The sequence below is a fragment of the Ascidiella aspersa genome, chromosome 2, assembly GCF_963924565.1.
Source record: "Ascidiella aspersa chromosome 2, kaAscAspe10.2, whole genome shotgun sequence".
In the NCBI taxonomy this organism is placed as follows: domain Eukaryota; kingdom Metazoa; phylum Chordata; class Ascidiacea; order Phlebobranchia; family Ascidiidae; genus Ascidiella; species Ascidiella aspersa.
In genome coordinates this window covers 34,566,270-34,591,314 of record NC_139448.1, presented here as the reverse complement: position 1 = coordinate 34,591,314, position 25,045 = coordinate 34,566,270, and the positions used below count along the sequence as shown (strand labels likewise).

General features: G+C 34.3%; 2 protein-coding genes across 2 annotated transcripts in view; one reads left to right on the top strand and one right to left on the bottom strand.

Annotated features, from left to right (window-relative positions):
- Positions 1-2,072: 2,072 nt before the first annotated feature.
- Positions 2,073-12,143, bottom strand: LOC146165462 (ras-related protein M-Ras-like). The gene is made up of 6 exons (XM_083380409.1): positions 11,751-12,143; positions 11,224-11,283; positions 9,302-9,395; positions 7,352-7,451; positions 6,041-6,120; positions 2,073-5,118 (listed from the first exon to the last, which is right to left on the bottom strand). The coding sequence occupies exons 1-6, from the start codon at positions 11,941-11,943 to the stop codon at positions 5,046-5,048; spliced, it is 600 nt and encodes a 199-aa protein (XP_083236535.1). The 5' UTR covers positions 11,944-12,143; the 3' UTR covers positions 2,073-5,045.
- A 7,901-nt stretch (positions 12,144-20,044) lies between these two features.
- Positions 20,045-25,045, top strand: part of LOC146165461 (dual specificity mitogen-activated protein kinase kinase 6-like) — a 31,379-nt gene continuing 26,378 nt past the window's right edge. The window contains exons 1-6 of the mRNA XM_083382008.1: positions 20,045-20,215; positions 21,232-21,284; positions 21,673-21,810; positions 23,635-23,763; positions 24,307-24,396; positions 24,769-24,913. Of these exons, the coding sequence (XP_083238134.1) occupies positions 20,161-20,215; positions 21,232-21,284; positions 21,673-21,810; positions 23,635-23,763; positions 24,307-24,396; positions 24,769-24,913 (610 nt within the window). The 5' untranslated portion in view covers positions 20,045-20,160. The remainder of the gene's footprint in view (positions 20,216-21,231; positions 21,285-21,672; positions 21,811-23,634; positions 23,764-24,306; positions 24,397-24,768; positions 24,914-25,045) is intronic.

Here is a 25,045-nt window from a genome sequence, read left to right as displayed (position 1 = left end):
CCAATTTTTCCCGAACCGTAACCGAACCTGAACCGTTTTATGTAAGATTCTAATGAGCCGAACCGGAACTGAACCCAATATTTTGAATAAACCAGAACCTTAACCGAACCTGTCAACAAAAGCGGTTCACTCCAGAATGACGTAACAACATGTATTTTACAGAGTTAATCTATGTCATGTTCAAAATTTTATGAAAGATAATGAATAGTAATTGCATAAAACGTTAGTTTTTTTATTTTTCAGATATTTCAATAACGAGCAGCTTGTTTACGCCGCGTAACTCTGCATTTATTGACCCACATTTTCATCTCATATTGCATCCGAACCGGAACTTTATAAACCGGTTTTGAAAACAAATTTAGGCGAACCGGAGCTGAACCGGAACAAAAGCGGTTCACTCGGATCGGCACCGATACCAACCTAGTATCGGACGAGTACCGATAATCTACTATACTTGGGATCCAGTATGGACTCCGTCCGGTATTATCGAACATCCCTATATTTATAACTATATTCTCAATTAAGCAAAACTGTCGTTGGTCAAAAAGCAGCTTCAGAAGGACTAGATCTCAGTTGTTAACACTCGTATGTGTGTACATATGTTTCATTGTAGGCTATAATGCATCAAACCACATGTCGAACATTTCTATCTATATTTGTAAGTTGATTAAAAAAATCGCACAATGGCCAAAAATCTTAGGTTACAAACCCCCAAACCTGACACTATATGATGACTTATTTAAATCTGACAAAAAGTTAATTCTTCTTGATGGCTAAACTTAGTGCTAAACAATTTTAGATTAAAAACTGAAAAATCCAAAACAGTCCATGCGAACAAGCCTAAATTAGGGTAATCTTACTTCCTAGCACCTTCCTCTACATGACATATGTATACAGGGCTCAGAGACATCGAACTACATTATTAACCAAATTTTAGAAAAAAATCAGTTTATACAGAAGCACGCTATCTACGTTTGTTAATTATGTTGAGACAAAATATCTTTCAAGGTAAAAGTCCTTTGGTGATTTGTTAACAATGGCTAAAACTTCATAATAATTATTCAGAGATCCAAGATTTATTTAGATCAGCGTTTGTTAAACTTAGTCCATGGACCTCTTGGGGGTCCACGAAAGCCTAATTAAAGCTTACTGTGCCAAAACATAGTTTAAAGAACCCCTAATTTCGATGCCTCTCGTGTAAGTCTCATTTTGTTTGTTCCACGAATATTTAACCAAGACTGTTTAAGATAGGAGTAGGGAACCTGAAAAATTAAAATTTTGACCTGAAAATAATTTATTTTGACAAAATTTTGACCTGTTAGAAATACATTAGAGTTAAATAACCTAGGCGTCGTTAATCACGCGTTTTTTACACTGTATATTGCTCTAATAAAGATATAATACGGGTAAAATGACTTTGAACTTATATCAAAACTAATTTTTTTTGTTGATAAAATGAAAGATAAATTTCAAAATAACCGAACGACCAATTTCAAAAAGGCGACTTTAGTTTTGTTTTAATTTTGTAAGCGATTTATGTGCAATTTTATTCGATTTTAACTGACAAAAATATTGACAAATTTTGACAAAATTTTCGACAAGTCAAAAAATATTCGCCCTAGATATGAGAAAACACAAGCAGGTAAGTTTTATATCATGTATTATACTAGAATTTCATTAATTGAATTGGGACAAAAACCACGATTTGCTCAAAAAGGGAAAAAGCCACGCGCAGCCCAAAAGAGGGGAAAAACACGGCGCCAAAAAAAGACAAACACACCCAGGGGTAAAACGAAGATGGCGGCATCAGCAGAACGACGCGGGTTCGAGTTGTACGGAACAGATCAAGGTACTTCACACTGCGCTGTCAGTAACGTAGAAAGAGCTGCGCTCCAAGTAACTTTTCGTGCTGATCAGATGCCGAGGGGCGTTGTGTGTTGTGAACTGAACGCGTTTCAGGGATTTAATTCGTTTTAAAACTGAGTTTAAGTGGTTTTATGACATTTTTTTAAATTGCCAGGCTTCTTTAAAAAATCTACTTCGTGCCATCTTTCACCCTTTAGCTAATTTACTGGATCTTTCAAAAAATATCGAATTTTATAGGCTTTATTTTTTGCCACAGATTTGGTTAAAATGTCTGAAAAAGGACAAAAAATCATTATTCTAAAAAGTTTAAGGCTTTTCCGTAGTTACCTTTTTCAAAAAAATCATATGAGACGTTAAATTAGTTGAACACGTGTGAGCAAATGTGAAGTGGAGAATAAATCTATTATAATGTTTTAGAATGGTATTTATTAATTTTTTAAACAAGTAGGTACTGAGAAACGGGTATAATGAGGGGCTTTAAACCTTAATATGGCGAAAGGCTAAAAAACTGTTTTTATTCTGCTTTTGTAAAAAAAATTTCAAATAAATCTGCGTCTTTTAGTGATCCATGTAAAATACGCAACGCTTAAATATACTATATTTTCAAAAACGTAAATTTAACAGCTTTTGCCGTGTTTTTGTTCCAAAGAAACTTTAGCCTGAAAAGAGTTGCAAATTTGGAAATACCGGCTTTTGTGTGAACCCCCATCCTAAAACATGCAACGCAGCGAAATTAACACGACGCTATATACCTAAGGCATTATTTAATTGATGCGATAAAGATAGGTGCCCCGTGTTATTCCATACCCCGCAATTTTCAAGGTGAAACACTTCGGGTCGCCAATTAGGTTTCAAGCAAGAGCAGCAACAAAAATCGCACGAAACCATCGAAAGAGGCGTTGGGACAAAAAATGGCGGCCGAAAATAATTGCAACTTCGCACCTCGCGCGTTAAAATGCAAACAGGCTTGAAAAACGTCGCAGCAGAACTTTGAAAGTCGGTTAATGTGCGGGCCGGGAAAAAGTGTTGCGAGTGGTAAATAAATATATACGACGATTTCATTTTCAAAATAGATAAGCACATTACAATCTAGTCTCTCCCTCTAGAGCGGCGGAAAAGGTATAGCTGTTTGGCGAGCGTCTAGGAAAATTATATAGAAACCTATTTTAGGATAGACGTATAGTATGTCGAAAAGGGGTTGCGCCACACATTTATGCGAAAAAAACGAATAAAAAAGGTTTGAGAACCACTGCTTAGGTATTACGCGATATTTTCAAACTATAAAAATACTTCTAAAGTGATATTTTATCGTTTTTTCTTCAGGTTTTTTTTTTAAACGGAAAGCCGTTATTTTAAGTTAGCCCCAAAGAGAGTGTTTCAAATTTGACCAATATGGCGCACTATTTAAGAGGAGGGAGGGGCGAAACCTCCCCCATCGAAAAAAAAGCATAACCCCTGGTAAATTGATTCTTAAATGCCATGGTTGGCGGCTTTTTCGGTAGACGATTTGAAACAAAGACACACACACATATAAGTCATAACAGAGCGTTAGGGAAATAAGTATAAAGACAGACGAGCACGTTTGTATTTTGTCGGTAGATAGAAGCATGTTGAGTTATTTAATCGGTTGGCACCCGAGTTGTGGATAAGGGGATGGTCGCCGACGGGATTGGAACTCACAACCTCGCGAATTTGCCCAAAATAAACAGACTGTTGGGTGTAGTGACCTATTTGTAGGTTTGACCCGCAAAGATTTCATCAAAAAACACTTTAAACAGCGAATTTTAACGAACGATAGAGATTGTTTCAAAGGGATAAGAGATGTCCGATCTTTAAGTGGTAGTATCGTTACTCCAACGATACTTCTAGAGGTATCGGTGCCGATCCGAAGTATTGCAATAAACTAAGTATCAGATATGTTAAGGGGTGGTCTGGAAATTTGATATTCTTGTAAGAAAAAGTCCCACCATTAAAAGAACGAGATATAAAGCGTTTAGTCGACGACTCAAGTTGATTGAAACGGAATAAAATTGACCAGAAGTGCATTGTTTACCATTCCAACACAAAAACTAGGTGATTTTTCGGGACAGGAAAGATAGAGCGAGCGTATTTTTCGGTCATTACCTAAAAGCATGGCTTGGCTGGGAAAACGCGCATCAGCAAGTCTTATTTTAACTGTACTTTTTCTCGAAAACGCCTGCGGAAAAGTCAATACTGTCCGATTTTCTACTACTAATTGAAAAAAAAAATGCGTTTTAAGGTACTGCAAAAGAGCTAAAACAAAACGAGGGTCCCATCAATTGGCAAAAAGCTATTTAAATTACCCGTTCGATTTTCAATCGTTAAAGCGAGCGTCGAAAATCCGACGCAAAAATGGCCGACCGCGTTTATTTCATTTGAAATTGAAGGTTTTCCAAAACAAACGTCAAGTTTTCGCGTCGCTTTTTTCGCCGAGCAGCATCAGCGTCCAGTAACTCACTCAAGCGGAACAACAGGTTTGGCTGACTCGTGGGCGTCCCCATGCGGACAGGGGGGCAGCAGAGGGCGACAAGGATGAACTTCGTATTAGTTGTTAGTCTTTTTCTTCAAACAGAACAAAAGAGAAAACAAAGCCCGCGCGCACCCAAAAGGTCAAGGTTGACTTGGTTTTGGGATTTTTTTCTGATCTGACGACGTTGAAGGTCGACCGTCAAGGTCAAAAAACGACCACGTGGTATTTTACTTGTCTGTTTAACAGAAGCGATTAGTACTTTTTCTCCCAAGGTCAAATATGCAACTTTGACGATCATATCCCTTGGTTAAATATCTTCTTCAAGGTCAAATTCAGCAGTAAAGGTCAAACAACCAACCACGTGGATTTTGTTCAGTTGCCAATGTTACAAAAACAACAACGCTGACAATTTGACCTTCAACGTCAAATCAAACCATCAAGGTCAAACTCAACAGTAAAGATTAAAGGTCAGTGGGTCAAGGTGCAGTTATCCAGGTTGAAATCTACAAGCTTTAAATATCATCTACTCCAAGGCAAAATGTCCTTGAAGGTTACAACTCTGTCTCCGAGAAAAGGTGTGTTATCTTCTTGGGGTAATAAAGAAGTTGGGGCGAGTGGGGCGCGGGCTGGGCCAGGGCTGCCGTTGTGTTGTCGACCCATCCTGGTGTTCGCTTGCTGCTCAGGGCGCTTACTGGATTGTACAGCAACATTTTGTGCTTTCGCCGGAGTGCGTGCTGTCACGGTTTGCGGGAATCTCTTGCCTGCAAGAAGGTATATTTTTAACGTTTTTAAACAAGTCTCATAACATGCAATCATAAGCTATGGTTAAATTAAGATCATACTGCGTTTTGCGAACGTTTTGAATAAATCCTAATATAACGGTTAGAGTTTTTAGTTGTGTCGGATAATTTGTTTTTAGGTACAGAAGAGGGTATTATATTTTTTATATTAAGTTATGTTTATTAAGTACATCAAAGCCCATACAGAACTAGGTGGCGTTTTTGAACGTTTCGAATAAAGACATTGGCTTGACGTTGTAGTTAGGCATAGAATTGATATCAAAGCCCATACAGAAGTTAACATATTTTTTTAAACGTATTTAAAAAAAATGCTTAAGATAATAAGTTCAGGCCATACAGAAGTTGGTGGTGTTTGTAAACGTTTGTAAACGTTTCGAAATTTTTTTTTAAGATAACGGACGGAGGACAGAGGTTGTATTTCGATCTAGAATGAATATCAAAGTCCATACAGAACTAGGTAGCATTTTATTTTGTCAACGTTTGAATTAGTTTTTTTTTTCAACAAGTATGTTCCCCTAAAAGCTACCTGGGGTGCCACACACTTTTATGAAAATACTTTTTGAAAAAAATGACAGGTTTTTAGGACTTTTTTTATGTTTTTAATGTGTTTTTTAATGTACTTTAAAACTAAATACAATAACAACAACATAAAAAAAATGGTAACAACAACATAAAAAAATTGTTCACAACAAACATAAATAACAACAACATAAAAAAATTGTTCTATTTTCAAACTCGCTAAATAAAGAACTTAAACTGGCCATAAAATCAATTCAGAAACATCCAAAAACTTTTAAAGATTCAAAGGGTTTGTGCCAGACTGCTATAGAAGTTCAAAGTTGTGTAAACCTTCATAATAAATAAAATAAAAGGGCCAACCCACCTGATAAGTCTCACCACATTTTGAAATGCTTTGTCTACATTCTGCGGGGGATCTTTAGCACTCGTTTCTATGTAGGGAATCTGCAAGGAAAAAGGGCAACCAATTAAAAACGATCTTTCAACACCTAATTGGCATTTTGACCTATTATACCACTATAGGGGACAACCAAATCCTGTATTCGTTTTTTCAGAACCAAAACCCAGCGTTGTAATGACTTAAAAGTCAAGGACTAGACTTATTATTAAATAAAAAAAATATTGCTCTAAACCAGTGGTTCTCAACCCCCAGTCCGCGGACCGGTGCAGGTCCACATCAACTTTCCTGCCGGTCCGCCAAATATATTGCAATCTTAAATCTCAACTACAAAATGCAAGATGCTCAAGGCTTGTCCATCAAATTTAGAACTTCGCCAGCTTCGTAATTTGCAACATTGTGACGTAACATAGAGTTAATGGTCTACTTTGGAATTTATCGTACGACACAATGCAAGTATTGTGGCCAACTGTTTAAAAGTAGGCTACAACTTGTTTAAGTCTTAAATTTTAGGACCAGTTGTATATGAAAAACTTTGATAGAACCACGTATAACAACACGTATGATATCAAAGAGACAGCAGCAAATTGCTCATTGAATTTAAGTTTCCATTCTTTGCTTTTAAGTTGCATACTCTAGTGATATTTGCATTTTGGGTTGATTTTGATTTTTGAAGGTCCACCGGTCCGCAAAATTTGTTTTGAAATTTTACCGATCCGTAAGATGAAAAAGGTTGAGAACCACTGCTCTAAACTCAATAATAATCATACCAAGTTAAAAACTGCAGACTGCAGTCATCAAACAAACCAATTCACAAACAACCTAATTTTTGGTCACAACCCATAGGCTGGGAACCATTGATTTAACACAATGGTTCTCAACCGGGGTGCCGCGGCACTCCAGGGTGCTATTTTTAATGCTCAAGGGTGCCAAGAGATATTTCAAATTTCTTAGGATTCCAATTTTTGTTCTATTGGTAAGCTTCTTCATACAATTTGTTGTGTAACATAAAAGTTTTAAAAATTAAAAAGGCTTTTTCTACCTTGTTGTACAGTTAATTGAAGTTAACCACTCAGCGAAAATAGAAGCAAGGATGCCGCGCGAACTATTTAAAATTTCTGTAGGGTGCCGCTAGCCAAAAAAGGTTGCGAAACACTGATTTAACACAATGATTCCCAGTCATACAATAAATATAAAAAAAAGGATGCTGTTACAGAAAAAAATAGCTACTTTAATCACGTCTAAGGTAAAATGGCCGAATTCAACAGTTTGTCTTACCCCAAATCGTTTGGCCATCTCTTGTCCCTCATCCTCCCGTACAACTCGCTGATGAACCAAGTCTACTTTGTTGGCCACTAGGAGTGCAGGGAATGAAGACCTGCGACACAATGATTAACATAATTATTTTAAAGATAGACAAATATATTGATTTACTGCTAATATCAGCAAATTTTCAGCTTTTACAATACATTATCATTATTACTAAATTTGAGACGATCTTTGCCAATATTTTACTATGAATACATTTTTAGTGTTTTAATAAAACTGAAAAAATTCCCATGTTTTGAACTTCCAAATTTGTCATAGACCAATATATTCGTTTACTGCACATATCTCCGATTTTCAGCTTCTACAATTATATATCGATATCGCTAAATTTGGTACGTCATCTTGCCCATATTTCACTACGAATATATTATTTGGTGTTTTACAATAAATGAACAAAATTTCTAAGTTTTGAACTTACAAAACATCATTTTGATTTCATTTTCATGGCTGACTAATTTAACAAAGTTTAATTTGAAAAATAAGAGATGCATCATTAAATAACTAAGTTTCATTTTTAAAATAGGTCAATTTCATTTTAAATTATTAAATTATTACCATATCCCAGATCTATAAAAACAAAAATCGGTATTGGTCGGCAAACCCAACGAAAAAATTGGTTATCAGTTTTGGTAAAAACGTAATATAAGCCAATCTCTAACAATGCCATAAGTATAAAACAACAAGCTTATTTGCCATTTATTGAAATGATTCTTGGCATTTAAATAATTCTGCACAAAAAGTATACCTTTTACAGAGCTTATTTGCCATTCACTGTAATGATTCTTGGCATTTAAATAATTCTGCACAAAAAGTATACCTTTTACAGAGCTTATTTGCCATTTATTGTAATGATTCTTGGCATTTAAATAATTCTGCACAAAATATATACCTTTTACAGCGCCTAGGCCATTAAACCCTGGGCCAATGAAGTCAAAACAAGATAAAACTTTATGGGGCATATTATACTGCAATAATCTTGCAGTAGAATAGGATGCTTTATTTTTACTAATAATTTTTTTTTTTAGTTTTCCTTGATTTTTAAAGAGCAATTTTTGTTGAGTAAAAACGGTTTAATGGGCTGTTTTCATCGTAGATCTGGCAGTTTTATTTTTTGCCTTTGGCGGTGGCCGTATTTGTCTAATTCTAAATCTGGAAATCAGGTGGCACTGTTGAATCACGAACTGTATTAAAAATCTTGACATGCTTTTATGGAACAGTGCTTTATCAGGAAAAAGTAGGAAAAAATGCCTGAAAAATGTTTAAAAACATTGAACAGTGCAACATGATTTTCAGTTGTACAGTAAAGAGAACAGAGTGCATTAATTTCAAATTTAAAAGAACGAAATCAAAGCTGACTCATGCAACATTACTAACGAGTTTATGGCTCATACTTAAAACCTGAGCAGCTTGGCATTCGTATATTCTTATTAATGCCAAGCTTGTATTAACCTTTTCAATGAATCATAATTTTGGTTGAAAACAACAAACTGTATAATATATATTAAATGTAGAATATAACTTGTAGCAGTCAATATGCAACCACAAAGACAAAGTTCTTGTTGTGGAATTTTTTTAGCGAAAACACAGTTTCTTTGAGGGAACAGTTTGTGAGTATTTATACAATAGTCTTTTGAAATATAGCTTCTTTGTGTAACTACACCAGAAAATTAGCAATTAGTATTTAGATAAAATAGTTGCGGCAGTAAGATCACAGTGATAACAATATAAAATTATATTTTAACTCGCAACCTATTTCATATAAAAATTTTGGTTGCAAATTGTAGCATGTGTGACACTTAGCAGCCAATATCCTGCGGACAAGAAAACAATGTCTTTTATTGGAAAGAAAATTGTCATTCTGGTAAAGAGACACAATTATGTTTTTTCATTACAACTTACTTGTCTTTTACTTTTAAAATGAGCTCGTGAAACTCTGGTACATGGTCGTAGCTGGCCCGGTCCGTAACGCTGTACACAATAAGAAAGCCGTCACCTGAAACACACAACGCACAAAAACGTTCAGGAAGTTGAAGAATGATTAGTGTGCAGTGTTTCAACAAATGCTACATTAACTTCCCATCCCCCTTTTAACATGCAGTCACACCACATTTATGTGACTTTTTGTTTGGGTGTGAGAAAATCATATTTTTATTTGAAGTTCATATTACAACATCCATATGCGCTCAGTTGGAACTTCTTTTTCGCTCATGGTGAACCATTGATACATAAAGTTACAATTACAATGATCTTATGCTTGCTTAAATTTCATGTGTTAAGATATTGTTCCTACTAAAAACGTGAGAAGTTCACAGTAATAGACAGTAGACACATGTGTAAAAAAATGTTCAAGCACATGCCTTATATTTCACTAAACATAAAAAATAAATAAGAAAAAATTAAACTAAACATTTCATGAAACAGAAAAATAAATCCTTGTTATTCAACCAGTTAAAAAGTATGTATATATTTACTTTTGCTTTTGTAAAACAGTCCAGAAATATAGATTTAACTTGCCACATGAAATACAAAAATATAAAAACCTTACTGTCACACAGTTTTTAAAATTTAACTTTTATGTATTTCATACCTATGTACATTGTACAAAGTGAAATGACATAACTAATACTGTTAAAAATGCTACCTACTTCTGTATGGGCTTTGACATTATTACCACAACCTCCAACCAATATACTCAAAAGATAATTTTATATTGTGATATGATTTCTAGATTATGTACAAAAATATCTCTATAAAACAGCAAAATTTTATTGCTGACAAGAAGAAAAAAAATATTATATAAAAAAATACAGATGTATAAAAAATATAGATGTATGGCTTTAGTAGGCTAAAAATCCTTTTACATTCCACTAAAATGTTGATAGTGATCCCAGATCAATCATAACTGTCAATATTTATAGTTGGCCTTAACAACCTTGGGCAGTAAAAAGTATTTAATATTTGCACAAGCCTTTGGTCATATCATAACAAGGTTACTGTATTTGAAGAGAATGTAAATAGTTGGCAATAAAAAAGCTAATTTAAAACATGTTTAGATATGTTTATTTGTCTATGGGTCTGTTGGCTGACAGTTTTAGGATTGCTTGGAGATAGCAATTTTTTTTTTTAAATGAATATAATCCAAATAATTATATAGAAAATGCTTTGAACAAAAAAGACAACACCAGTTATCCACTAAAATACCAATACTAAGTGATTTGTATGTTTTCTTTGTTTTTAAATATATGAAAAATATTATATTAGGATTTAATTTTAGGAATATCCCTAGGTTCTACACACCGGGAGCTTGGGGGCTAAATGAAATGCGTTGATGAAAATGAATAAAAAATTTAGTTAATCAACTAATTACAATTTTGAAGGCTCTCAATGTATATGACAGTGATTTCGGCCGCTGCTCTGCAAAACACTAGCATTCCGTGAAATGTGTGTTCCGCAATAAATTTCTATTTATTGGACTAATATTCCACAGAACAAAGGTGGAAATCGCAAGTTAAACACAATGAACATAAGTGGCGCTTTTGTTATCAGCCTTATTACATTTGTTTCTCACACTAAAAAAAAACTGAAAGTGAATAATTTTTGTTGGGTTGTTTGTTTTTATGCATTATTATTTATAAACATTTGTTTAGTGTTCGGCAAAATTATTTTAATGCATAAAGTAATCTGTGGCTCAAAAATGTTGAAAAACACTGTATTATAAATGTCTACCGTTATCGTTGGTCAGAATGGCCACTAATGATAACAGTTGTACACACTTGCAGATAAACGTACTTGTAAGTAAAATAACTATTTTGGCCACTTACCAGTCCGCATGTACTGTTCTCTCATCGTACTAAACTCCTCTTGGCCTGCCGTGTCCAAGACTAAAATAATTCACAAAAATAATGTAACTTTAATTAACAAGGTGGAACTTCATGGAAAAAACTGCTGACTATTGAAAAGGAAATTAAATGACAGTGCAAACCAACATTAGAATGCAGATTTATTTCTTTTCAATGTTTTATTTCTTGTAGTTTTTATACATATCACACCAAAACCATGGGCAAAGTAAAACTAAAACTTAGGAATCAGTTATTGCGGCTAGGCATATCTACATTTTTTAAACAAAGTCCTAAAAAAAGCCAAAAAGTTGTAAATCTGTACTAAATGGACAAGGGAGACAAAAGGGCTAGATTACAGTTACACAAATAAAATAAGAAACAGTTTAGTTGACAAAAAAGTTTTATTTGAAAATTGAAAATTGATAATTAACATATTAATCCAAGAAGTGAATATTGAACAAAAAAGATGTAATGTCTCTCAAACTTTTAGCAATGTCATGTCCACTTACCATCGAGGATACACCATTGGCCGTCAATATCGGTGTGTTGAATGTACGAGTCTTCTATTGTCGGGTCGTACTCTTCGACAAACATCTTCTGGAAAAACTGAATCGTCAGCGCACTTTTACCCACGCCACCATCACCGACAACCACCAGTTTATAAGTCATTAAATTCTCGTTCTGATTTGGCACCGAAGCCATTTTGCGAGAATTGTGTCCGCGCCGCCCGAGGAAATTATTTTATGGTCGACTTGTCCACTCCTGTGTGCTACATGTGCGAAGCAGACAGATATCAGTTGAAGTGCTCGTTTGTAGGGTTTCCGGTGGATTTTTTCAGCCCTCAGTTACGAGCTATTCTTGATTTAGAATAAGTATCAATAAAATTAAACAGCTTTTAAGTTGATCACTTTGAAACAGTAAATGCAAATGTAATTAGAATACAACAATAAATAGTCTTTTTTGATTTTAAAGATGATGCTTTTATGCAAAAAAAATGTTGGCACTGGTCTAGAATCCTATTACATTTTCGTCTGGTGGTTTATATTGCCTATATTATTTGTGTTAGGGTGCGAGTTGGCATTTGGGTTCGGTTGGGTCAAGTATTATTTTATATATTTATTTCTTTCTTGCAATTTCAATTTTGACAATTCGTTTCATGAGTCGTTCGTTACTGTAAAAAGTGATTGGATTCTAGACCAGCAACAAAGAATATTAACCTTTTAAAATACAAATAGGCCACAAATTGTTAAACCAACAAAAAAGTTATATATCATGCTTTTGCCTAAGAATTTAATTATTCTGTTTTTTTTAATTCTTGAATATTGCTACATTCCTGTTTAAAATATATTTTGCATAATTTAACCAATATTTTTTCTGTGTATCAATACTGAACTGTGTGAAAATACAAACTGATTGATTACCTTTTTTAACACTACTGAAAAGACTTTTAAAGCTTAAATACTGACTTAATTTTAAACTTTTATCATTTTACTCATTCTGATACAACAATTTAACATTTAAACACGATTAATATATCATTCGGAAACACAATACATCAGGTAACCTATAGCAGCACCAACTTATGGGAGCCGCCTTTACCTCAACAACCTTTCACAACTAAAAACTAAAACCACCATTAAAAAGCGACAAATTCTCGTAAGATAGCACACCTAGAACAACACTGCGACAGAAAATGGGAAAAAAACGAGGTCAGCGGCGCCATAATGCTATAAATAGCCCGAAATCAGAGAGGCCTTGCATGTAGCTGCTTTACGGCAACTGTCATGGGACTGTTGAAAAGCAGTGGCACACCCAAAGTGAGTTCCTTCAACGACGATGGCTGGGGAACCGCTAGCGGCGCGTACTCATTCAGCCGAAACTTATATAGGGCGGCGCGGCGGCGCTCCATAAATAACGACTTAGCACGCCGTAATTATTTATTCGCGCTTTCTCTGACAAAACTCGACCAAAATGCGCTTATAAAAACCTAAAAAATATGCGGAATTGTTTTATTTTGACGGGTTTGCGGTTAAGTTTGTCGGCTCTTTGTAAAAACGCTTTTCAAGCTTGCAAAGCAATCAGAGCAGAAAAAGTTGCTTTTTTCATTTTTTTCCATGTAAGCGTCACGGTTGGGTTGTTCCCGATTGCAAAATTTTATCGCCTAGTTTAAAGTCGTATTTTAAACGGATTCTCTCTCGTATACGATCGTAAAGAAACGTTATTTGCCTTTTGCAAATAACATCTTCCCATTTTTACTTGACGTAAAATTCCTCAGAACTAAGGTTAAGGCCACGAGTGAAGTATTAAAGTGAATGATTAAACAGCTACCGGTTTGGTCAAACAATGCTTAAAAAGGGCCTGAATCACGAAAAATTTATTTGACATGAACATATACTGCTCTGATTTACGGAATATATTTGTAAGCAGAATAACTTTAATGATCTATTTTCGCTTTTTAGCTATAACTTGAATTTTTAGCGAAACACTAAATCAATGAAAACATTATTATGATATATTGGTAGCCTACATAAATTCCAGCAGGGGCACATGTGACCCAAAGAGAAACTGCGTGATATATCGCACAATATAAGGTCAACAAGGTTTTTTCCCTTCTTTATAAAGTGACCTGTCATGGCGCTCCTTGAAAAATGCCCGGTCACTAACCCGCTTAAAATTGAAAATAATTTATTACAGTGAACTGGGGTGCTTTGATAGGTTTTTGTTCATCAACAAGTTTATGTTGTGTAAACTCCCGTTCGAAACACTAGCCTTAATTTTACAACAAATGTCAATTCTCTGGACTATAAAACATTTCAGGTCACTTTAGTTATGTTTTATATTTGAGGCAAAGATTTTCACGGTATAAATATAAAACAACTTATAGTTAGCCACATGTTGGGGATTCGGTACTAACTAAATCCGATACCGATACCCGATATTTTAGAAAAAAAGTATCGCGATTCGACCTGAAACCAAATAACGGTATTGCTATACTTACATAAGCAAACTAAAGAAGTTGGGATGTTAAACGCATTTTTCCAGTTTTTTAAGCCAAAAATTACTTTGGCGTTTAGAATTTTTTTTTTTTTCAATCAGGTCGTTACCACACTAGTATTGATGCTACTCAATACCATTTGGAATCGCGTATCGACCAATTCGAGTCCGACTCAACAGTGTTGTAAACAAGTCATTTTGAAATAAGTCCCAGTCAAGTCATTCGTAACAACTTAAGTACAAGTCAAGTCGTTTTGAATAAATAACAAGTCAAGTCCCAGTCCAAGTCATCGGTTGCCCAAGTCAAGTCCCAGTCAAGTCATAATTAGAGCAAGTCAACTTCAAGTCCAGCCCTTGTCAAAAAAATAAAACTTTAAATTATGAAAACCGGCAAACTCCTCCGATTATTATAAGCAACTCAAGTCAAAAATAACATAAAAGCACAATATAACAAGCAAATTCTTTTATGTGCAAAGATTGGGCTAAATAACGCAATTTTATAATTAATTGCCTAATTAAAACAGTTTATTTCAACCCAAGTCATTTGACCAAATGACTTAAGTCAAGTCATTTGCCCAAAAGACTTAAGTCAAGTCAAGTCTTTTTGTCCAAAAGACTTAAGTCAAGTCAAGTCATTTAAAAACAGTGACTTAAGTGCACTTAAGTCAAGTCAAGTCATTTGCCCAAAAGACTTAAGTCAAGTCAAGTCTTTTGCCCAAAAGACTTAAGTCAAGTCAAGCCTTTTTGTCCAAAAGACTTAAGTCAAGTCAAGTCATTTAAAAACAGTGACTTAAGTGCACTTAAGTCAAGTCAAGTCATTTTCCCAAAGGACTTAAGTCAAGTCAAGTCATTTAAAAACAGTGACTTAAGTGCACTTAAGGCAAGCCATTGACTTAAGTCATTACAACACTGCGACTCGATATTACCGGACACGTCTTGCAAGGATGCCCGGTACTTGACGTTTCATTCAGAATCCAGATATTTTGGACAACAAGTATCGCGATACGATCCAATACTAAATTACGTCATTACCATGCTCAAATAAGTAATATAAATGAAATTAAAATGCTAAAGTTATTTTTTTAGGTTTTTTTGTCAAAGTTCGCTTTATTGCTCAGAAGTTCAGTTACCTCCAGTTGTTGGCCAACTGTTTGGGAAAAAATAAAAATAAAACCCAAATTTTGAGGTATAATTGCTCATTTGTATCGAAAATCATGTCTAAAATTCCTAATTTAATTTGGTACCGGATCGGCATTCATAGCCTACTACGCTAGTATCGAATAAATACCGACACTAGCACTTAAGATCGGATGTCGGCTCCGCCCCGATTTTAACGGACATCCTTGCTCATAGGCTGTAAACAAATTACAAAAAAAAAGAAACATGGTGATCTTTTTAACGAACATGGTGATAGGCAGGTGGAAAGGCACAACATCAGAGTATAGCCACATAATATGTAAAATAAGATACGTAGTAAACTTCAATTACTCTATTCTAAAGGCTGGTTCACACTAGACGTGTAACGTCTTGCGTTAGCGTCTAGCGTGTAACGGCTAACGTCGTCCAGTTCACACATAACGCGTTGCCATCGTTAAAGGCAAATTTCCTCGCTTCTAACCGAAAGCGTCAAAGTTGAAATATTTCAACTTTTCCGCAACCGAAAGCGTTTTTGAAAACGCTTTACGTTAACGCTAGACGCGTCTAGTGTGAACCAGCCTTAATACTAACAACGGATATTTGTAGGCACATCCGGCCGATGTATAAGTCAATTCAATATTTTCGCACAGAAATCACGTACAAAGTTTGCACAAAGCGCAATACATTTCCGTTTTCCTTCAGGAGAGTTGTGGACGAAACAATTATTAAATTACCAGCGTTATTGATTTGCTCAATTGGGAAAAAAACTAGAATGATTTGGCAGAAATTGAGACTTGGACGTTATATTTCAAATGGTCTATTCTAAACCTGCTGCGACATTTCAAAACTACTTTTTTGGTAAATAAATTTTAAAAATTGTTGAACGAAAACACTTTTGACTTAATTAAGTAAGTCAGGTTATTCAAATGAACCTCTTTAATCTGATTAACACTGGTGGGCAATAAAGATGTGGGCTACAAGTCTGCAATACATTTAACTATCCTGTTGGTTAAAGCCACAAATCTTTTAAATAGTTAAGCCTATCTGCGTACCACATTATAAAGTCAAATATTTTTGATGCCAGTTTTGTATTTTTCATTTATTTGGACAAAAAAAGTTTAAATTGCAAATAAAAAAAATAAAAAATAGAACCTTTTGTAAATCGAGTCCCTCACTACAAATAGTTTTTTTAGGCTTATAAATATAAAATAGTTTTTTTAGGCACCACCGTGCTATCTGAACTCCACTAAATCGAAACTAAACAAACTGCCATAGCATTTCAAAGTGCATACTGTCAGGTCGCTTATAGATTTATTGTACATTCACATAATTTGGCATATTTCGCTTTCAATAAAAGAGTTTACAGCAAAAAAACACGTGTTGCCAGTAGGGTGTGCATTGTTGACTGTTTTGCAGTAGAAAGGGTACGACTAATATTGCGGTAAAAACGAATGCGTTGAGGATTAAAACTGGCCAGTTAACGAGCAGGATGCAGGGATAAAGAGATACGCCAGAAAGACTTTAGCAGACTTTTAGCACTACACAACAAACACAGTACTGTAAATAACAAATACAGACGCCGCTTCGCTACACCATCCCCCTTCCCCCAGGAACACGAAAAAAGTTCCTAGCAGTTCGTTGAGCCGCGCTTCTTCTTTAAAATCTTATCAGGATCCGATCACAAGTCGACCAGCAAACACAGAACGTCGGACATTTGTGCAACATGAAACAGCACGTGTTGGGGATCGTGGTGTTCACTAGAGCGTAGAGATTTCATGAATTCCTTGTCTTGGCGGCCAACGAACAACTCCAGGGGTAGCTGGTTGTCCGACACGATGTAACGTCTAAAATGGTACTTAAAAGGCACAATAAACAAACAATGCAAAACACTTTTGAATAGCCTATAATTCAGAAAATGATCGTCTCAAAACGCAGTTTGAAGTTCAAATCGCATAACTGAAGTTAGTTGCTTAGAGTCATTTGCTCTAGAATACCAATTAAAAGGGGTCAAGGTGCTAATCTCAGAAACGCGAAAACAAATTTAATTGCCTAGTCCACATTATATGGGTTTCCTAAATAGCAGACATAATAACCTTGGCGCAAAAGGTTATTCTAGAAAGTTACTCTCTGCATGCTAGTAACTTCATGTGGACTACATGACGGTTATCTCACACCGTCTGAAAGGTAAATGAGGCATCAAAGGCCTTAGAAATCATGGGTTTATAATACCCAGAGCATGCTCGCTTGCAGTCACAAATGAGATAAATCTCGCGTTATGTAGGGAATTGGCAACAAGGTTTGGCCTTCTGCTGTGTTTTCCTTTTATATTGAAACATAACGGTTAAGTGACGCAGGGATTTCACACAAAGTGGTCAGGGTATTTTGGGTGAGATATAAAGCATCAATCACCATAACACAGGACCATAGAGACACTGGCCGCAGTGGCTTTGACACTTTTGAAGTAACGACTTCTGTAAGTGCTGGTTGAGATAGAATCTATCCGTTTATAGGTTTTGAGATAAGATATCACGAGAAGTGTTCAACCTCGATCGTAATACTTTCACCTTAAAAACTTTACCAAAAAGGGCCACAATTTTGCAACAATAACTATAACAGTCTTGCGTAACTAACAATTTAAAGCGTCAAACGATTTTTCTCTGCATTACATCTAATTTAAACATCAAATTAACGAGCAATAACGCTGGCATAAACTTGTTGACAAACGTTTTAACAAATCACAACTGATCGGCGTAGCTTAAAAATAATTACAAACGAGAAACTGCGCTAGCAAACCAAATTAATTCATACTTTCTAAGCAACCTGACAGTATGCATAAAATTTAAATCAGAAGGGTTTAATTGCGTGTTCATATCTCAGTCGGGGTCTCCAATGTATATTTCAACAGGTGAGACATGACCACCGTGCTATCTGAACTCCACTAAATCGAAACTAAACAAACTGTCATAGCATTTCAAAGTGCATACTGTCAGGTCGCTTATAGATTTATTGTACATTCACATAATTTAGCATATTTCGCTTTCAATAAAAGAGCTTACAGCGCAGTAAAAACACGTGTTGCCAGTAGGACGTGCATTGTTGACTGTTTTGCAGTAGAAAGGATACGACTAATATTGCGGTAAAACCGAATGCGTTGAGGATTAAAACTGGCCAGTTAACGAGCAGGATGCAGGGATAAGGAGATACGCCAGAAAGACTTTAGCAGACTTTTAGCACTACACAACAAACACAGTACTGTAAATAACAAATACAGACGCTGCTTCGCTACATCCTCAACACCTGGGCCCCGGGTGTTACACATACATCGGAAAACTTAAAATTCGCAGTTGCGTTCGTTCAATTTTTCCATCAACCACTTAATTCAACTGATCATCAATTTTGGCAACAATGTTCTGTGTTTCTTTAGGAATTTGTTTTTGTCCATAGAAATCAAAATCGAAAAACCGGCGTCGGCGAAAAACAAAAACAGGAACACTGTCCTGCACTGGATTGGAGAAATAAATTTGGAAAGTTTTTATTTTATTTGTTGTGAAATGAACTTGTTGTCCGGCATTTTTTTATTGCCCTTGTATATAATTAGCGTCTGTTTGGAAGACTTACTCTTCTTTTTTCGTTCCTTAGTACGAAAGCAGTTCAGTATGAAGTGGTAATAATGTAAGGGCTAAGTTAACGCAAAGAAACGTTCAGAGTGTTATATTTTGCAGGAATTAATCCGCAACTCTACATAGCTTAAATTTTTCACACAATCATGTTGTAACTGTCTGAGGTATTTAACGCTATTATCAAAAATATTTACCAAGAAGTAATTTTGACAATTAATTACTATTAATGTACAGCAGTAGTAAGAGGTATAAGCGTCAGTTTTTTATGACGTATTTTTTGTAGCTCAGCCTTTATTGAAAGCTATACTTGCAGTCAAAATAATGTGTTTAGACTCGGTTTAAAAAACTTTAGAGCCCCTGTAAGCTTTATGAAAAATGTTTTGGTTCGGTTATTAATGGAAAAATGTACTTAAGAATGTAAGATTTTATTGAACTAGCTTTAAGGAAAGTTTTCGTTTTATTGCTGGGGTTCTGTGAATGATTTTATTATTTTATACGCAAGTATGAAAACATTGCAACAAACAATAATTTTTTTTGGTTTTTACTAAGTTTGAAATTATTTATTTAATTTTATTATCCGACTGGAGGCAAAAACAATTAATCGTTTAAAATACTGTTACCCCCTATTTATCAATTAAAATTGTTCTTGTTACCCCATCTGGAAATTATGTCAGATCTCAACGAGACCTTGTGGGTGCATAGCCAAAACAAGTTTTGGTTTATAGGGTGCACCAAAGATCAAAAGTGCACCCTGCTAGTTTAACATATAGAAAATGGGGTTCCATATTTGAATTTTAGGTAACAGGTTGGGTTAGTTGGAAAAACCTCGCTTGGCATACTTTCCACAGTTGCACGTTACATGATTATGACTAACGATTTTTGCGTTCCTGGGAAAATATAAAAAAAACATTCACCTAACTTTTTTATAGTCAAAAATAAACCAAACTTGTCTAATTTACCATCTAACTTAACCAAGTTTAACAACTGACTGCTTTTGTTTCTACAATCTTAGTATGTTTAATAAGCTTTGTTATCATTTTTTAGGTATGTCACTGGTTTTCCCAAGCTTATGTTCAGGTTAAATACACTAGGCAAGCAAACTGTGGACGGGAAGAAAGACTTGAGATTTTGACTGCGGATAGCAGTTTACTTACTGCCACTGGGATATATGCTGAACATGTCGAATTCAAGCCAAGGTGGTCCGGGACGACCAAGTTCTGGAGGTCATGGTAACATTTTTTTCTACAGTAGGGTTTTTGAAAGGTGTTTAAATGTGCCTACCTTATGTCCTCCTTTAGAAAGAGGCTATTGAGTCATTTTTATTATCATTTCTTTTAAAAAAAGATTAGAAAAACACCAAATGTTAATTGTGTGGATTGGCAAATAAATTTGCCATGTTTTTGTGTCTTTTTTGCCGCTCATCTTCTAAAGATGTGTATAAATTATCCAAAAAGAGGTGGTCAATTCTTTGAATGTAAAACTCCATTTGCATTGTACTTTTGTCTTCTTTTTGGGAGAAATTGTCCTCTTTTTGGGTGATAAAAATGTGGTAGGCCTACTTTTAAGCATGTACTGTCTCTTTTTTGTTTAGGATAATAACAAAACAAATATTATAACTGTAAAAAAAAATTAGTAAAAACTTATTGTGTGTTTACTGTTTAGTTAGAGATAAATTTTCAACAATCCACTACAAAAATATTGCCTTTGCTAAAGTAGTAAAGAAATATAAACCCTTTAAAATTACTATTTATTTATTATGTTATTAAAGCTTTAGATGGGTATCATTATATTTATTTTAGAGCATAATGGTTAAAGGTAGGAAGACTTGTAGCATTTCAAGTCATTTAAAATGTTTATCAATTGTGTATTTTCAAATGTGTTGCTATTTCAAGCCTTTTGGTGTCCTATGCCCTTGTCATGAAAAATCTTTAATAACCTTTTAGCGACATCGCTTACCAAAGCGTCCAATTTCACCTGTGAACCAACCACCACACACAGTTCACATTATAGATGTGCTGTTTTTGACAGACTTAATAAGAATATCAAAGCCATACAGAACTATGTTGAAAATAAATAAAGAGTTATTCGAAGCGTTCAATACTATACCTACTGCAGTATGGGCTTTAATATTCTTGTCACGTATTAAGTTTATTGTTTTTTGCATATTTTTTAAAACGGTTTGAAGAAATTTTGAGATTATTGCAAACATCCAATTAAAATGTTTAATTATAAATTAAAGGTCGAAGAAGAAAACGAACAGGATTTAGAATTGAAATGCCAGAACCTGCACCAGTAAGTCGAATTATTTCTTTCCAAAATAAATTACTTGTTTTGTTTTATTAAATTTGCTTTTAAAAGATAAGGATAAACAAGAACAGTGAATTTTAAAACAATATTTTTCTTTGACTGTAAATAAAACAAAACTTAATTTTCAAATTTTTTTTCTGCCATAATTATGTCATGTACTACATGAAAAATGTTGCTTAGTTCTTAAATAATACAAAGATAATTTTGTCTATTAAAAGAACTTTCTAGTATATATAATTCATATATCTAGCTTTAATATATTGGATGTTATGTAAAATTGCAAGTGTGACAGCATGAAATTTTGGAATGCAAGTATGACAAGCTTGATTCACAGATCCAACTTTTTTATTTTTTTATCATTTTAAAAACTCAGGTGCAACAGCAATCGTCGCGTGTCCCACACAAACCCCGCTCTCGCATGTCAATCGGTGGTAACGATGTCGATATTTGTGCTGACGACCTCACTGTAATTGAAGAACTCGGAAGGGGAGCCTATGGAGTTGTTGAAAAGGTAATAAAACAATTCAGTAAAAGTTTGACATTAAAAGATCAGTTGTCATCAAGTTCTGTACTTTCGTTTGTTTTCACCATTCGGATTCAGGCAGATTCTGCTATTCGAAAGAAAATTCTGCTTATAAAGTTTGACATTCTAGCATTTTTAGTTGGTTGGTTAATTTAGCTAGGCAAAAAAAATAATCGATTGATAAACTGAAACAAACCGGTAAAGTAGGATAAATTTTTGATCAAATGTAAAGTAGGATAAATTTTTGATCAATATATAAACTGTTTTTCCTATATTTAAACAGTTGTTGTTATATGTGGGAGATTATTTTTGACATAAATCATGACCTATAAAATTAAAATTTTGACCTAAAAATAGTGTTTTTAAAAAATATTTTGTATAAATATAAAAATAATGTTACGCAATTTGGACTTACTAGGAAAACTTTAATTTAAACAGCACATTTTTCTATAAAGTACTGCATTATTTTCTTGGCATGGTCAGCCACTTCTTTTTGGTGCTTCACTGATGACAGGTGAATAGGGATGTTCAAAGTAGAATCCCAAGGTATTCTAGAATAATAGGTTTCAAATCTAGAATAATGAATCCAGAATAGCGAATCCTAGCATATTTTTATTAAATTATTTAACCTTGGTTTTCTTTGGAAAGGGATTAATCTTAATATAGCCTACTCTTTCTTTGGGGGCTAAGGGATTAATCTCAATATATATACTCACTTGAAGCAGTTGTGTAAACCGTAATACATGTCCAGTAGGGTTGTTCAAAAAAACTTTTTTGTCAAATTTCAGTTGGCTTTTGTCAAATTTTAGTGGCCCTCCCCTGGAAATGTTGCGTTGCGTCTAAAAACCCCACAAAACAAATCTGAGCATGTTTGGTTCAGTATTCACCGTGTTGCGTCAAGTTAAAAATTCAGATTTAGTCTAAAATTTGTGAAAAAACTAAATTATCCTTCCCTGAAAAAAATTTTTTCTACATTTTTTGCATTGCTTTGGAATTGAATAGCTATAAATAAACCTATTTTACAGTAAAAAAGTGATGAAAGTGGTCTACAAATGTAGAAAGTGGTCTACATTTTAAGCAAGCATTATAAATGTGTTGCTGAAGCGACAGGCCTTTATCGAAACTTGCCACTCCCGTATGTACAATTAGGCGCAACCATCGGCGGTAAAACATTAAATTATATCGGTTCCAATTACCGGAAATAAACGGCAGAATTGGATTCGATATTCTACTTTGAATGGGTGAACACAAATCAGGTTTTTTTTATTAACGCAAAACACTTAAAAATGCTTAATTGGTATACTTTTGGGGTTGTATCAAAAATATTCAATAATCAGGTAAAAAATGCAAAAAAAACTAACAAACAAGGTTATTTTAGAAAATTGTCGTGTAAACGGTTTAGCCTGTTTGACATTCAAGGTAAAAAGAATTTCTAAAATAACACAGACCTATCATATTATCAAAAAAGGAAGCTGATAATTGCATCAAATATATACTGTTTTAATTCATAGGCCTAAATCAACGACAATTTCAAAATGCCCACTAGAGTTTTGTTAATGTAAACAATTTTGTGCATTTTCTAAATGATTTTGACAAATTTTAACCTAAGGCGTAGAGTTTGACAACATTTTGAGTTTTATGCCAAGTCAAAAAGTAATCTTCCTAATTAAAGGTTAATTAAACTTACATAAAACATACAGTTTAAAAACAATTTAGCAATACACACCTGACCTTTTTACTTTTTAGTCTAATTTTTCAGACGACGTGATTGTTTTCACCCTCAAGAATGATTGGCATTGTTTTGTTAAACAGATGAAGCACAAAACTTCCAACAACGTGATTGCAGTGAAGCGTATTCGAGCCACCTTAAACACACAAGAACAGAAAAGACTTCTCATGGATTTGGAAGTCGCCATGAAATCTGTCGATTGCGAATACACAGTAAGTTTATTGTTCCTTGGTATACCAGCTGAATTGATCAATGCTGAAAATGCTTTTAATTTTCTATACTTTTTGGCCCACACTAAAGGCATTCGTCGCTTTTCTAACTGAGCTACATAGGCTCAGAGGGTGGCAAGTTAAGAAACAACCAAGATACCAATGCTTTCTAAAACAAATAACTTGACATTTTGTTCAAACTCTAAAACTTTTTTTTGCATTGTTTGCGTGATTTTGATAGAAATAGTTTTAATGTCTAAAACATTAATTGTTCTTGATAATAAATTGCAAAGCCAAAAAGGTCGAGTAAATCGACAGCATCTATGCACCTACTTTCGAAACTCAGACTGATAACAATTGCGTCCCATCTCTTATAAGTGATGCTTGAATTATTTCTCAGTCACATTAACTGAAGATGATACAAGCTCGTATCGAAACGTATTAATCAAGATGCTGTTGATTTACTCAACTTTTTTGGCTTTGCAATTTATTATCAAGCTACATTACAGATCCGTGCATAGTGTACCCATTAATTGTTCTTTGCAGGTAACTTTTTATGGTGCGCTTTTTCGTCAAGGAGATGTTTGGATTTGCATGGAGGTCATGGACACTTCATTAGATCAATTTTACAAAAAAGTAAGACATCTATTCGCAACCAAAGTCCCAAGTTTACATACAAACAAACTCTTCATTAATATTTTTACCTGCATGGTATTTTATTCCTGTCTTTCTTACAGAGATAGCTCTATCATGCAATATTATCTTTATAAGAAGCTTACTATTTTATATGAAATAATTTAATTGTTTCTTAAAAAAAAAAAAACTATTTCTATTGTAATTTGTCCTTTTTATAGATTAAAGTTGAATTTATACTTTTGGTTTTTTTTTTAAGAAAAGTGTACTTTCCACTAAATTTGTCTATTTAAAATTGCACCGGAAAAAAAAACAGTCATTGGAAAGCAGAACAGTTTTTCCAAAAAGTTTTATATACGTTTTCTTTTTGTACAGGTTAAAGACAGAGGTCTTAATATCGGCGAAGATGTCCTTGGAATTATCGCCGTATCGATTGTAAAAGCCCTCCGCTACCTACAGGAGTCGTTACATGTTATTCACAGAGACGTGAAGCCTTCCAATGTCCTGCTCAATAAAGAAGGTAAGTTATCAAATCCTCTTACCTCTGAAACCTCATAGTGGTTGATCTGAGGCCAGAAAAATATGTATTGCAGTGATTTTATCAAGTTTGTAGAGCTCTTCTGGCAAATGTAATCTTCTACCAAATGTAATG